General features: G+C 39.7%; 1 protein-coding gene across 1 annotated transcript in view; it reads left to right on the top strand.

The window, feature by feature from the left end:
• pds5b (PDS5 cohesin associated factor B) overlaps window positions 1-16,255 on the top strand; it is a 75,862-nt gene that overhangs the window by 50,925 nt on the left and 8,682 nt on the right. Inside the window, 2 exon segments of the mRNA NM_001114028.1 lie at window positions 214-418; window positions 15,505-15,619. Of these exon segments, the coding sequence (NP_001107500.1) occupies window positions 214-418; window positions 15,505-15,619 (320 nt within the window).

Raw genomic sequence — 16,255 nt, 5'->3', positions numbered from 1 at the left:
GTAATTTGCATCTTGAAACGTAATGTCTAAATGCTAGAAACAATATTTATTCCTCCTTAAATGCTATTTGATTAGCACTCTCTCCTTTAATGTAGTCAGCACCCTGAGTGTTTTTTTTTTCATTTTGCAAAAGATTTTAATGATATCAAGCTTTGTTCCACTGAATGCATCACATGATTAATGTCATGGTTTTTTGTGTTTTATTTGTAACAGGATGAGTGTTACCAGGTTAGACAGATATTTGCTCAAAAACTTCACAAAGGGCTCTCCAGATTAAGACTTCCATTAGAATATATGGCCATCTGTGCTCTGTGTGCAAAAGATCCTGTGAAAGAGAGGCGCGCTCATGCACGGCAGTGTCTGGTAAAAAATATTAACGTCAGAAGAGAGTACCTGAAACAGCATGCAGCTGTGAGTGGTAAGTACAGTGCTCTGTATAGGATGCATGTTCTTATAATTAATGTACCAACAACCTGCGCTTTAGTGAACAGCATAAGCAGCATTCAAAAAATGATTTCATTTTGTCTGCTCTAAAAATCTATTATCTGCCCAGACAGCTATGTGGGAATTCTTTATCTTGGCCAAAGTTGGGATTATCTGATCATTAGGTCCCTGGGACACCAATCATTTTATGGTGGGGCCTCTAGGGAGACCCAACAGGAGTCTGCCGCATTAATGCGCAAGTATAGTCCTTGACTAATAGGGTTTTCAAATCGTACTCCTTTTCAGACAGATATTAGTTGGATGGACTCCACACATGGGCCAATAAACTGAAGACTTTAGTCTGGAGGTGCCAGCTTTTACTGGCCCCTGTATGGCCAGCTTTTATTCATATGCTTAAATATTTTGTTTATGGATTGAATATTTTTTGCATAATATTAATTGCTCTTTAGAAAATTTGTCTAAGTAGTTACAGGTATAGAATCTGTTATTCAGAAAGCTTCAAAATACAGCAATGACATTTCTTGTAATGTCCTATTAGCCTTTTTTCATTTGCTCGGTATATAGGAAACATTATCTTGAACTTGGTATAGAGTTTGTGCTAAACTTTACTTTAAACAAAAAAAAAAAATAAAAATGCTTAGGTTTTGTCACATGGCAAACTGCTACTATGTTTCCAAATAGCTGGTTCTTGCAAGGTAGTCAATCACATTACCAGTGCACAGATAACCCCACTGCCTAATGGACCTCATTCATGGGTTGTTTATACAGAACTCATTACCTCTAAGTGAACTAACTCTGCTAATTATAAAGGACTAAAAACTTACTAAAGTAAGTGTGTGAAATTGAAAGGGTGCTCTGATGCAGAATGCATTTTTGTGCATAAATTCTGTTTATCTACCGCTTAATAACCAGACATAGATTATCTTCAGTTTTTGTGTTGTGTTTAGCTCAGCACAGAGTTCCATGACCTGTATAAAAACACTTGGCCTTCAACCAACTCATGGAACTCAATGTTACTTATAATATCCCTATATTTTATGACAGGGGTTACATTATTCACTATATATTAACTATATATCTACATATCCTATTTGTTTGGATGCCTTCTGCCTTCTTGTCCCACCTTCACTGCATTTCCCCACCCTTCAGCTTCTGACAGGACGTGGCAACAAGAGATCCTCCTTAACTCTGATAGAATTTGTTAGAATAATGAGCAAACAAGGGGTTAACAGCAGAGAGAGTTCAGGAGAAGGCAGGTTGTAATTGCCACAACAAAATTCCAGTGCTGTACAAAGGGCAAATTGTCAGCCTATAGAAACACATGGCAGTAAGTGTGTATGTCCCAGACTGTGTGTGTGTGAAGTCCCGTGACTGAAAATCTGTCCTTTGTACAGCACTGGAATTTTGTTGTGGCAATTACAACCTGCCTTCTCCTGAGCTCTCTCTGCTGTCAACCTGGTGTTTGCCACTGTTTGCTCTAACACAAAAAAAATCTAATAATCTTCTCTATATTGTTATGATGTTCCCTTCTAGAACTCTCTCCCCTGCCATTATTCTGTAAACCTTATTTGAGCAATCATTACTATAAATTAAAAAAAAAAACATACACTAAGCCACCTTTGTTACAGCTAAGAGAGAGAGCCTTTATTTTGACCTATACAGGTATCGGACCCCTTATCCGGAAACCCATTATCCAGAAATTTTCAAATTACAGAAAGGCCTATAGACTCCATTTTAATCAAATCATTCACATTTTTGAAAATTAATTATTTTTTCTTTGTAATGATAAAACATTACCTTGTACTTGATCCCAACTAAGATATAATTAATCCTTATTGGAGCCAAAACAATCCTGTTGGGTTTAATTACTGTTTAAATAATTTTTTTTAGCAGACTTAAGGTAGGAAATCCAAATTACGGAAAGACCGCTTATCCGGAAAACCCCAGGTTCCGAGCATTAACGGATAACGGGTCCCATACCTGTATATTGATTTTTACCTCTACATGGTTAATTTCAAATGTCTTTATTCTTTCATTTGAAATTAACTGTAGATCATAATGTACCCCTTAGTGTAATTTGTAAAGAGATTAGAAGTCACCTTGGAGTTATGTGACCTGTATAAAAACACACAAGGCCTGTGGCCTTTCATATGGTCATGTAACTCCTTGCTTCCCAGCTGGTGGGCTGTGGTTTCCTTGGATTGGTAAAGAAACCTAAAACCTACTTGTATAATACAATCGCTCACCTCTGTTGGTTCTCTTTTAACTACTGTATATACTCAAGTATAAGCCAAGACCAAAAATGTGCTGAAATATTCACCCTCGGCTTATACTCTAGTCGGGTGAAATAAACACAGGTTTTCAGAAAGTCTCACCTGCACAAGCCCCTGCCAGCGAAAATTGCCAGCCCCTGTACCATTCCCGTGCCCACCAGACTACCTAATAGTGCGCTATTCTGCGCGCTTGGGCGGAAGTGACTTTGTTCCCACTTCTCTGCTGGGACCCCCTGCCAGTGATTCCCATTCCCTCCAACATCAGCAGCCCCACCAGCCCTACTAATAGTGCCTTCTTTTGCACCCCTGCAGTTTCAAGGTACCGGTAAAAGACAATTAGACAGCTGAATTATAATTACTAGATAGGCTTAAAGTTATAGTGACATTTACTGAGCTCTGGTGACAAAATAAATAATTTTTACTACATTCCACATTTATTAAAGCAACTGTTTTTATTCTTTCATTTGAAATTACAAATCAAAAGCCAGGCTATATATTATACCTAGATATGTATAGATCCTAATTATAGTTAATCAAAATTGATTGAAGTTAAACTTGTGTGTTTAACTTCAATCAATCAATAATTACCTATAATTTGTACCTAAGTACAGTATTAGAAATACTGATCAGGTATATCCATATCATGTGATCAGCATTGCTAATACAGGTGAATACTATTAACTCTTTTACTGCCAAGCACGTATGGCATACGTGCTGGCAGTAAAAGGGCTTAAACGCCAACGACGTGTCTCATACGTCGTTGGCGTTTAAGCGCTGCCCTCTGCAGCGGCGGCATGTGCCGCCGCTGCAGAGGGCTTCTAACAATGACAGCCCCCCTGGGCAATGTGCCAGGGGGGCTGTCATCAGGGTCCTGCGAGCCGATCGCTCGCAGGACCCTCCAGGAAGCAGCAGATGCGATCGCATCGCATCTGCTGCTTCCTGCTTCCTCCCTCTCCCCCAGCGCCGGCCCAACTGAGCCAGGAGCGATCGGGTCTTCAGGAACAGGTAAGGAGTTTTTTTTTTATTGCATTTACACACTTTTACACACTTATACACACATTTACATACATTTATACACACTTACATACATTTACACACACTTACAGCACACATTTTAGCATTTTTTTATTTTATTTTTTTTTTTTTTTTTTTTTTCATTTTTCACACTTTTATACACTTATTTACACTCATATACACACTTACACACTATCACACAACTTTTACACATGTACACACATGTATACACAAACACTTTGGTTTTTTTTTGTTTTGCTTTTTTTTTTTTTTTTTTTTCATTTTACCACTTTGTTTTTATTTTCTTTTACCTAAAAACTGTTTATTTTGACAGCGTAACTATTGGATCAGATATTCTGGCCACTAATTACACTGTCATGTAACTTATTTTGTTGTTTCACTGATTTGCACAATTTTTGTGGTTTTATCACATTTTATCCCTATATAAGTGTTCCTGATCTGTTTTTAGCGTAGCTTTGCCAGGTGTAACTTTTATGTACAAAAATAACTTTACCTATTTTGAATTCATCAGAATGTGTACTTTCCAAAAATATATGGTTTTCTGGGGGTCACTGTATAGTTAGGGGGGGGTTACTGCACATAATACACTGACAGGGGGCTCTGTGTGCAAAAGCTGAGCTGGCAGGCGAGAAATCCTTATGCGCTATTTTCATTTTGGGTTCAGTACATACCGCAGACTTTGGTATATCTATGCATATTGGGCATCAATCTGTTCAGTAGGCCTCTGGTGTTCCTATTTGGGGTGACTTGCCTTTGTACGCAAGAAATTGTGTGAGATAAATGCGACAAATTGCAACATTTTTAGGCAATTTTCTGAAATGTCATAAAAACCAATAACTTTAGGAAAGCTCTGCAGATTGGTACTTTGGTGTAGAAAGGACTCTTTACCCTTGTTGGATTTGTCAGAATGTGTACTTTCCAAAAATATATGGTTTTGTGGGGGATCTGTATAGTTAGGGGAAGTTTTGGCACATAATACACTGACAGGGGGCTCTGTGTGCAAAAGCTGAGCTGGCAGGCGAGAAATCCTTATGCGCTATTTTCATTTAGGGTTCAGTACATACCGCAGACTTTGGTATATCTATGCATATTGGGCATCAAACTGTTCAGTAGGCCTCTGGTGTTCCTATTGGGGGTGATTTGCCTTTGTACGCAAGAAATTGTGTGAGATAAATGTGACAAATTGCAACATTTTTAGGCAATTTTCTGAAATGTCATAAAAACCAATAACTTTAGGAAAGCTCTGCAGATTGGTACTTTGGTGTAGAAAGGACTCTTTACCCTTGTTGGATTTGTCAGAATGTGTACTTTCCAAAAATATATGGTTTTGTGGGGGATCTGTATAGTTAGGGGAAGTTTTGGCACATAATACACTGACAGGGGGCTCTGTGTGCAAAAGCTGAGCTGGCAGGCGAGAAATCCTTATGCGCTATTTTCATTTAGGGTTCAGTACATACCGCAGACTTTGGTATATCTATGCATATTGGGCATCAAACTGTTCAGTAGGCCTCTGGTGTTCCTATTTGGGGTGACTTGCCTTTGTACGCAAGAAATTGTGTGAGATAAATGCGACAAATTGCAACATTTTTAGGCGATTTTCTGAAATGTCATAAAAACCAATAACTTTAGGAAAGCTCTGCAGATTGGTACTTTGGTGTAGAAAGGACTCTTTACCCTTGTTGGATTTGTCAGAATGTGTACTTTCCAAAAATATATGGTTTTGTGGGGGTCACTGTATGGTTAGGGGAAGTTTTGGCACATAATACACTGACAGGGGGCTCTGTGTGCAAAAGCTGAGCTGGCAGGCGAGAAATCCTTATGCGCTATTTTCATTTAGGGTTCAGTACATACCGCAGACTTTGGTATATCTATGCATATTGGGCATCAAACTGTTCAGTAGACCTCTGGTGTTCCTTTTTGGGGTGATTTGTCTTTATCTGATCTTTATCAAGAAATTGTGAGAGATAAATGCGGCAAATTGCAACATTTTTATGCGATTTTCGAAAATGTCATATAAATCTGCAAACTTAGGAAAGCTTTACAGCTTGGTACTTTGTAGCAATAAGAAATATTTACCCATTATAGATTCGGGGGGATGTGTATTTTCCAAAAATATATGGCTTTCTGGGGTGAATGTACTTTTTTTGTAGCATTATCCCACATAAAGGATGTAAATGTGTTGATTTTGCAGGAGCTGAAATGATAGATCATATGGGGGTATGTTCCCATTGGGGCCCCTACATGCCACATACTTAGGTAAACCTATACATATTGGGCATCAAACTGTTCAGTGGACCCCTGGCGTTCAAATTTAGGGTGTTTTATCTTGGTACCTAACACTATGTGGGAGATAAGATGCTGCAAAGTGGAAGCTTTGAGGGGATTTTTGGAAATGTCATCAAAATTGCTAACTTTAGAAAAGCTGTGCGGCTTGGTACTTTGGAGTAGAAAGACATGGGTACCCATTTTAGATTCGGGGGAATGTGTACTTTCCAAAAATATATGACTTTCTGGGGTGAGCGTACTTTTTTGTAGCTTTATCCCACATATAATGATGTAAATGTGTTGATTTTGCATGAGCTGAAATGACAGAAATGACAGTATATATGGGGGTATGTTCACATTGGGGCCCCTACATGCCACATACTTAGGTAAACCTATACATATTGGGCATCAAACTGTTCAGTGGACCCCTGGCGTTCAAATTCAGGGTGTTTTATCTTGGTACCTAATGCTATGTGGGAGATAAGATGCTTCAAAATGGAAGCTTTGAGGGGATTTTTGGAAATGTCATCAAAATTGCTAACTTTAGAAAAGCTGTGCGGCTTGGTACTTTGGAGTAGAAAGACATGGGTACCCATTTTAGATTCGGGGGAATGTGTACTTTCCAAAAATATATGACTTTCTGGGGTGAGCGTACTTTTTTGTAGCTTTATCCCACATATAATGATGTAAATGTGTTGATTTTGCAGGAGCTGAAATGACAGAAATGACAGTATATATGGGGGTATGTTCACATTGGGGCCCCTACATGCCACATACTTGGGTAAACCTATACATATTGGGCATCAAACTGTTCAGTGGACCCCTGGCGTTCAAATTCAGGGTGTTTTATCTTGGTACCTAATGCTATGTGGGAGATAAGATGCTTCAAAATGGAAGCTTTGAGGGGATTTTTGGAAATGTCATCAAAATTGCTAACTTTAGAAAAGCTGTGCGGCTTGGTACTTTGGAGTAGAAAGACATAGGTACCCATTTTAGATTCGGGGGAATGTGTACTTTCCAAAAATATATGACTTTCTGGGGTGAGCATACTTTTTACTAGCTTTATCCCACATATAATGATGTAAATGTGTTGATTTTGCAGAAGCTGAAATGACAGAAATGACAGTATATATGGGGGTATGTTCACATTGGGGCCCCTACATGCCACATACTTGGGTAAACCTATACATATTGGGCATCAAACTGTTCAGTGGACCCCTGGTGTTCAAATTCAGGGTGTTTTATCTTGGTACCTAATGCTATGTGGGAGATAAGATGCTTCAAATTGGAAGCTTTGAGGGGATTTTTGGAAATGTCATCAAAATTGCTAACTTTAGAAAAGCTGTGCGGCTTGGTACTTTGGAGTAGAAAGACATGGGTACCCATTTTAGATTCGGGGGAATGTGTACTTTCCAAAAATATATGACTTTCTGGGGTGAGCGTACTTTTTACTAGCTTCATCCCACATATAATGATGTAAATGTGTTGATTTTGCAGAAGCTGAAATGACAGAAATGACAGTACATATGGGGGCATGTTCACATTGGGGCCCCTACATGCCACATACTTAGGTAAACCTATACATATTGGGCATCAAACTGTTCAGTGGACCCCAGGCATTCATATTTAGGGTGTTTTATTTGGTTACTTTATGACCTGTAGGAGATAAGATACTATAGACTAGAAGCTTTGAAGCGATTTTTAAAAAAAATCACAAATTTTGATAAAAACCAATAACTTTAGGAAAGCATTGCGACTTGATAGTTTGGAGTAGACAGACAGTTGTGCCTATTCTGTATTCCCCAGAATCTGTTCTTTCCAAAAATGTACAATTTTCTGGGATAAACCTTCTGTTAGTGGAATTTTGGCCTTGAAATCCAAAGTATGCAGTTTTTTTGGAGCAGTGCTTTGGGAATTTGGTAGTGTACTGCTGGGAGTTTTTGACCTATACAAGTGAGAAATCTCCATAAAACTATATATATTTGGTATTGGCACGTTCAGGAGACATGGGACTTTCCAAATCAGTTGTATATTCGTGCATAAAATAATTTTTGTTTCTAGTATGTGTGATTATATTATGGAAAATTTGATTTTTTTTGCATTTTTAGACATTTAGAAGCCTATATCTTGTTACAGAATTGGAATTACACAAAAATTCTACCATATTTTGAAAGCTTAGGTTGTTCTGAAAAAAACGATATATTGTTTTCCTTGGTAAACTAAAAGTCCCCCCGAGGAAAGGCCCCTAAAGTGAAACAGTGCAAAATGTTCAAAAACTGTCTGGCAATACAAGTTCCGCTTTGACCAAAATGGCTGGCAGTAAAAGGGTTAATTATTATTACTTAATTTAAAGTTGAACACATTGTTGATACCAATCAAATTGATTATTGAAACTTAGTACAGGTATGGGACCTTTTATCCAGAATGCTCGGGACCAAGGCTATTCTGGAAAAGGGGTCTTTCCGTAACTTGGATCACTATACCTTAACCCTTTAAGTGCCAAGGGACGTAGATTCTACGTCCCAGGTACCAAGGGACCAAAGTGCCATGGGACGTAGAATCTACGTCCAATGGCACTGTCGGGTTTACAAGCGCTGCGCTCGCTTTTAAAGCAGCGCAGCGCTTGTAAACCCCTCAGATCCCCCTAGGCAACGAGCAAACATAGACATACTCACCGATCCGGGTCCCCGAGCCGCACCGATCGCGTCGCCAGCCAATGACAGCAGTGGACACGCGTTGATGACGTGTCCACTGCTGTCCCTTTAAATAGCGCCGCCTACTGTCGGCTCCCTCACTCCTGCTGCGCACTTCGGACGAGATGGAGCTCCCCTGCTGCCTTCCTGCTGGATTGATCGCCCCTGATCGCCCCTGATCGTCTGCCTGCCTTGGGTAAGCTGAACTACAACTCTCTACCACTGTTTATTTTGCTTATTTCTATCTCAACTGTCTAAAAAAATTTTTTTTTTTTTTTTTGCATTTTTTCTTCTATCTTTGTCATTATTACACTTTTGTACACATACACACTGATTTACAACTTTCCCAAGCACACACAGACACTTACACACACACTTACACTTACACTTTTTTTTTTTTTTTTTTTTTTTTTTTTCTTTCTTTCTTTTCTTTTCTTTCTGTCTTTGCTTTCTTTGGCAGTCTTTTTTTTACTAAAACTTTATTTCTGATCTTGCTCTATAATTATCTGATTTATTTGGTTGCATTTTAGTGTTTTTTTGGCATTTTCATAATTGATTTCTGTTTTTGAATTATTCTATTGCACTGTAACTTTTTGTATTGCTATTGGGTGCTGAATTTGCAGTGACGTTGGTGGATCCAGGGCTCTGACCACCGATTTCATTGCAATTATTGTTCTTCTGTTGGTTTAGGTGGTTTTATTGGATTTTACGGTGTTTTATCTTTGCATTGTTCTTTATTGTGTGTTTAGTGCCCCCAAAAAGGTTGCTTTTGCAGTGACATTGGTGGATCCAGGGCTCTTACCGATTTCATTGCAACTATTGTTCTTTGATTGCTTTTAGTGGTTTTATTCCATTTGATTTCAGTTGTTCTAGAAAGGTCCAGAGGTGCTAAGATTGTTCTGGTAGTTTCTATTGCCAAGGGTTAGGCTGATGCCACACGAGGCGTAGGGCTGATTTTTTCAGCAAGTGGAAAAACGCTTGCCGAAAATTCAGCCCTACGCCTGCTACTTGTTCCTGCACCCGAATGAATGGGATACGCTCGGGTGCAGGCACGTGTAGCCGATATACGCATGAAAACGCGAGACTTTGCATTCTCACGCGTTTTCATGCGTATATCGGCTACATGTGCCTGCACCCGAGCGTATCCCATTCATTCGGGTGCAGGCAAAAAAAAAGGGGTGCATAGAGTGCAGCCCCAATATTATGCATTTTCAGGTTTGGCGGCCATGTACTTATGTGCAACCAGACATAGGTATCGTTTTATTCAGGGGAACTTGCAGATTGATGGTTAGTAAGTTTTTGGTAGTTGCCATGGAGATTTTGGGGAGAAATCTAGGTTTTTTATCTGGTTTTTCCTTGATTTCTGACCAAAATCTAGGTTTGTATCTGGTTTTTCCTTGATTTCTGACCAAAGCGCTGACTTCTGCAAGGGACTGCGGCCACAATTTTCCATGTAGAAAGAGAAGAGTGGCGTCTCTGAATAGCTGAAGGTGTGCACTTTTCAGAAATATATAGTTTGCGGGGGTTATTTCACAGGTATGGGGGTGTTTAGACTAAATAACTGCAGATAGAGCACAGCCCCCCCTTATGCATTGCCCCTGTTTGGGGGCATTTGGTGGCCACGTCTTTATGTGCACCCATACATATGGGGTATCGTTTTATTCAGGGGAACTTGCAAATTGAGGTTTAGTAAGTTTTTGGTAGTTGCCATGGAGATTTTGGGGAGAAATCTAGGTTTTTATCTGGTTTTTCCTTGATTTCTGACCAAAATCTAGGGTTGTATCTGGTTTTTCCTTGATTTCTGACCAAAGCGCTGACTTCTGCAAGGGACTGCGGCCACAATTTTCCATGTAGAAAGAGAAGAGTGGTGTCTCTGAATAGCTGAAGGTGTGCACTTTTCGTAAATATATAGATTGTGGGGGTATCTCACAGGTAGGGGGGGTTATCACTGAAAAACTGCAGGTAGTGCACATAGAGCGCAGCCCCCAAAATTTCAACTGAAATTCCCCTTATGCATTGCCCCTGTTTTGGGGCATTTGGTGGCCACGTCTTTATGTGCACCCATACATATGGGGTATCGTTTTATTCAGGGGAACTTGCAGATTGATGGTTAGTAAGTTTTTGGTAGTTGCCATGGAGATTTTGGGGAGAAATCTAGGTTTGTATCTGGTTTTTCCTTGATTTCTGACCAAAGCGCTAACTTCTGCAAGGGACTGCGGCCACAATTTTCCATGTAGAAAGAGGAGAGTGGCGTCTCTGAATAGCTGAAGGTGTGCACTTTTCAGAAATATATAGTTTGCGGGGGTTATTTCACAGGTATGGGGGTGTTTAGACTAAATAACTGCAGATAGAGCACAGCCCCCCCTTATGCATTGCCCCTGTTTGGGGGCATTTGGTGGCCACGTCTTTATGTGCACCCATACATATGGGGTATCGTTTTATTCAGGGGAACTTGCAAATTGAGGTTTAGTAAGTTTTTGGTAGTTGCCATGGAGATTTTGGGGAGAAATCTAGGTTTTTATCTGGTTTTTCCTTGATTTCTGACCAAAATCTAGTGTTGTATCTGGTTTTTCCTTGATTTCTGACCAAAGCGCTGACTTCTGCAAGGGACTGCGGCCACAATTTTCCATGTAGAAAGAGAAGAGTGGTGTCTCTGAATAGCTGAAGGTGTGCACTTTTCGTAAATATATAGATTGTGGGGGTATCTCACAGGTAGGGGGGGTTATCACTGAAAAACTGCAGGTAGTGCACATAGAGCGCAGCCCCCAAAATTTCAACTGAAATTCCCCTTATGCATTGCCCCTGTTTTGGGGCATTTGGTGGCCACGTCTTTATGTGCACCCATACATATGGGGTATCGTTTTATTCAGGGGAACTTGCAGATTGATGGTTAGTAAGTTTTTGGTAGTTGCCATGGAGATTTTGGGGAGAAATCTAGGTTTGTATCTGGTTTTTCCTTGATTTCTGACCAAAGCGCTAACTTCTGCAAGGGACTGCGGCCACAATTTTCCATGTAGAAAGAGGAGAGTGGCGTCTCTGAATAGCTGAAGGTGTGCACTTTTCAGAAATATATAGTTTGCGGGGGTTATTTCACAGGTATGGGGGTGTTTAGACTAAATAACTGCAGATAGAGCACAGCCCCCCCTTATGCATTGCCCCTGTTTGGGGGCATTTGGTGGCCACGTCTTTATGTGCACCCATACATATGGGGTATCGTTTTATTCAGGGGAACTTGCAAATTGAGGTTTAGTAAGTTTTTGGTAGTTGCCATGGAGATTTTGGGGAGAAATCTAGGTTTTTATCTGGTTTTTCCTTGATTTCTGACCAAAATCTAGTGTTGTATCTGGTTTTTCCTTGATTTCTGACCAAAGCGCTGACTTCTGCAAGGGACTGCGGCCACAATTTTCCATGTAGAAAGAGAAGAGTGGTGTCTCTGAATAGCTGAAGGTGTGCACTTTTCGTAAATATATAGATTGTGGGGGTATCTCACAGGTAGGGGGGGTTATCACTGAAAAACTGCAGGTAGTGCACATAGAGCACAGCCCCCAAAATTTCAACTGAAATTCCCCTTATGCATTGCCCCTGTTTTGGGGCATTTGGTGGCCACGTCTTTATGTGCACCCATACATATGGGGTATCGTTTTATTCAGGGGAACTTGCAGATTGATGGTTAGTAAGTTTTTGGTAGTTGCCATGGAGATTTTGGGGAGAAATCTAGGTTTGTATCTAGTTTTTCCTTGATTTCTGACCAAAGCGCTGACTTCTGCAAGGGACTGCGGCCACAATTTTCCATGTAGAAAGAGAAGAGTGGTGTCTCTGAATAGCTGAAGGTTTGCACTTTTCGTAAATATATAGATTGTGGGGGTTATCTCACAGGTAGGGGGGGTTAACACTGAAAAACTGCAGGTAGTGCACATAGAGCGCAGCCCCCAAAATTTCAACTGAAATTGCCCTTATGCATTGCCCCTGTTTTGGGGCATTTGGTGGCCACGTCTTTATGTGCACCCATACATATGGGGTATCGTTTTATTCAGGGGAACTTGCAGATTGATGGTTAGTAAGTTTTTGGTAGTTGCCATGGAGATTTTGGGGAGAAATCTAGGTTTTTTATCTGGTTTTTCCTTGATTTCTGACCAAAATCTAGTGTTGTATCTGGTTTTTCCTTGATTTCTGACCAAAGCGCTGACTTCTGCAAGGGACTGCGGCCACAATTTTCCATGTAGAAAGAGAAGAGTGGTGTCTCTGAATAGCTGAAGGTGTGCACTTTTCGTAAATATATAGATTGTGGGGGTATCTCACAGGTAGGGGGGGTTATCACTGAAAAACTGCAGGTAGTGCACATAGAGCGCAGCCCCCAAAATTTCAACTGAAATTCCCCTTATGCATTGCCCCTGTTTTGGGGCATTTGGTGGCCACGTCTTTATGTGCACCCATACATATGGGGTATCGTTTTATTCAGGGGAACTTGCAGATTGATGGTTAGTAAGTTTTTGGTAGTTGCCATGGAGATTTTGGGGAGAAATCTAGGTTTGTATCTGGTTTTTCCTTGATTTCTGACCAAAGCGCTAACTTCTGCAAGGGACTGCGGCCACAATTTTCCATGTAGAAAGAGGAGAGTGGCGTCTCTGAATAGCTGAAGGTGTGCACTTTTCAGAAATATATAGTTTGCGGGGGTTATTTCACAGGTAGGGGGGGTTAACACTGAAAAACTGCAGGTAGTGCACATAGAGCGCAGCCCCCAAAATTTCAACTGAAATTGCCCTTATGCATTGCCCCTGTTTTGGGGCATTTGGTGGCCACGTCTTTATGTGCACCCATACATATGGGGTATCGTTTTATTCAGGGGAACTTGCAGATTGATGGTTAGTAAGTTTTTGGTAGTTGCCATGGAGATTTTGGGGAGAAATCTAGGTTTGTATCTAGTTTTTCCTTGATTTCTGACCAAAGCGCTGACTTCTGCAAGGGACTGCGGCCACAATTTTCCATGTAGAAAGAGAAGAGTGGTGTCTCTGAATAGCTGAAGGTTTGCACTTTTCGTAAATATATAGATTGTGGGGGTTATCTCACAGGTAGGGGGGGTTAACACTGAAAAACTGCAGGTAGTGCACATAGAGCGCAGCCCCCAAAATTTCAACTGAAATTGCCCTTATGCATTGCCCCTGTTTTGGGGCATTTGGTGGCCACGTCTTTATGTGCACCCATACATATGGGGTATCGTTTTATTCAGGGGAACTTGCAGATTGATGGTTAGTAAGTTTTTGGTAGTTGCCATGGAGATTTTGGGGAGAAATCTAGGTTTTTTATCTGGTTTTTCCTTGATTTCTGACCAAAGCGCTGACTTCTGCAAGGGACTGCGGCCACAATTTTCCATGTAGAAAGAGAAGAGTGGTGTCTCTGAATAGCTGAAGGTGTGCACTTTTCAGAAATATATAGTTTGTGGGGGTTATTTCACAGGTAGGGGGGGTTAACACTGAAAAACTGCAGGAAGTGCACATAGAGCGCAGCCCCCACATTTTTAGCTGTAATTGCCCTTGTGCATTGCCCCTGCTTTGGAGTGTTTGGTGCCCATGTCTTTATGTGCACCCATACATATGGGGCATCATTTTATTCAGGAGAAGTTTGTCTTTCAAATATGCCTTTGTTAGAAAATTTTTATGAGATTTTTTTTTGTCAAATCCACATTTGATCATGCGTCCAAGTTTACGTTTTAGAAAAAAAAAAAAAATGTCATAAAAAGTTCCAAATTTCACAATGCACTGACAAAAGGTATTTGGCTTTTGAGTGAAAACTACATTGCACCTAGAAACCTGAAGGTCTGTAGTTTCTAAAGATACCAAACATGAGGGGATATTTTAGATTTACATATAAGTTATGCTGCATTAACTGTTACAAGCGCTTTTCTGCTTTGTTCTGGTGTGATATTGTACTAAGTATTGCCTTAGTTTGGGGGTTACTTCTGGACAGGAACTGTGGGGTACCACCACATATTTGGTATCGTTGGAATTGGGAGTATCAGGGCTTTTACAAACAATAAAAAAAAGTGAGTAAAATTAACTTTTCTATGGAAAAAAACCTCAAAATATACAGAAATTTTTCATAATTTTATTTTTTTTTTACATATTTCACCCAAAATACACATCATATCTCCAGAAAAGTTATAAAATTTGGTATGTATGTCGAAGCCCAATTAGTGACGAAAAAAACGATATATAATTTCCCTAGTTTCGTGGAGGTTTTCCTACCAAAAAACATTGTTAAAGTGAATGAGTACAAAATGCTTAAAAAACGTCTGGCACTGGGGGGAACCGAAATGACGAATTCGGCTGGCACTTAAAGGGTTAAATCTACTAAAAAAACAATAAAACATTAATTAAACCCAATAGGATTGTTTTGCATCCAATAAGGATTATTTATATCTTAGTTGGGATCAAGTACAAGATACTGTTTTATTACTACAGAGAAAAAGGGAATCAGTTTTAAAATTCTGTATTATTTGATTAAAATGGAGTCTATGGGAGACAGGCTTTCTTTAATTCGGAGCTTTCTGGATAATGGGTTTCCGCATAAAGGATCCCATACCTGTAGCTGCTGCATTTCCCACCCTAGGCTTACACTCAAGTCAATAAGTTTTTCCAGTTTTCAGGTAAAATTAGGTACCTCGGCTTATATTTGGATCGGCTTATATTCGGATCGGCTTATACTCGTGTATATACAGTATTTTGTGAAGTAGAGAGCAGTGCATGGGAACTATTCCTTTTAATGGTGTTTTGTTTTTTATTTCTTGCTACCTCTAGAAAAATTGTTCTCTCTTCTGCCTGAATACGTGGTTCCATATACGGTTCATCTACTTGCACATGACCCAGATTATGTGAAAGTACAAGATATAGAGCAGCTGAAGGACATAAAAGAGTAAGATCTGTCACTTCCTTTTAATGCCACATGTTTTCTTTAATGATCCCATTTGTGCCATTCTGAGCCTCATTCGCACTAAAATATGTTTAATGTGTAGATATGTTCATGTTTTTTTTAAATCAAGCGTTAGAGTTCATTAGGAGTATTTTATTAAATAAATTAATGGGCTCATTTATCAGTTTTCAAGTTTGTAAATTCGGATAAACTTGCATATTTAATGTTTGCTTATGTTATTAATATTTGGCACCCCACAGTGATTTAGCCTTTCCTACTCCTTTAATATTATGTTATTAAACATAACCTTTAGCTTAATAAAAGAAAATGTAATTCTTTTAAGTGATCATCTAAAGTGATACTGCAACTGAAAATAGTCCCTTGATATTCCTTGCACTGCTGGTTCTGACTGTTGGAACAACTCTGCAGTAGCCTATGTGCGCCACACTCTGCCTTTGGAAATAGTTGTTGGGTGGTCCCTAAGGTGTGTAATTATGTACTGGGGATTGCCATGCTATCCACTGGGAAGGAGGGGGCATATGTATTTAAAAGGCTTAACATGACTTCATGAACTTTTTCACATGAGAGATGGTATGTGTTATTTGATCACACACCTAAATGTTGATATATATATCCTTA

The sequence above is a fragment of the Xenopus tropicalis genome, chromosome 2 (assembly GCF_000004195.4).
Source record: "Xenopus tropicalis strain Nigerian chromosome 2, UCB_Xtro_10.0, whole genome shotgun sequence".
Lineage (NCBI taxonomy): Eukaryota > Metazoa > Chordata > Amphibia > Anura > Pipidae > Xenopus > Xenopus tropicalis.
Note: the sequence above shows the minus strand (reverse complement) of the source record. Positions and strands in the feature narration are given on the sequence as shown.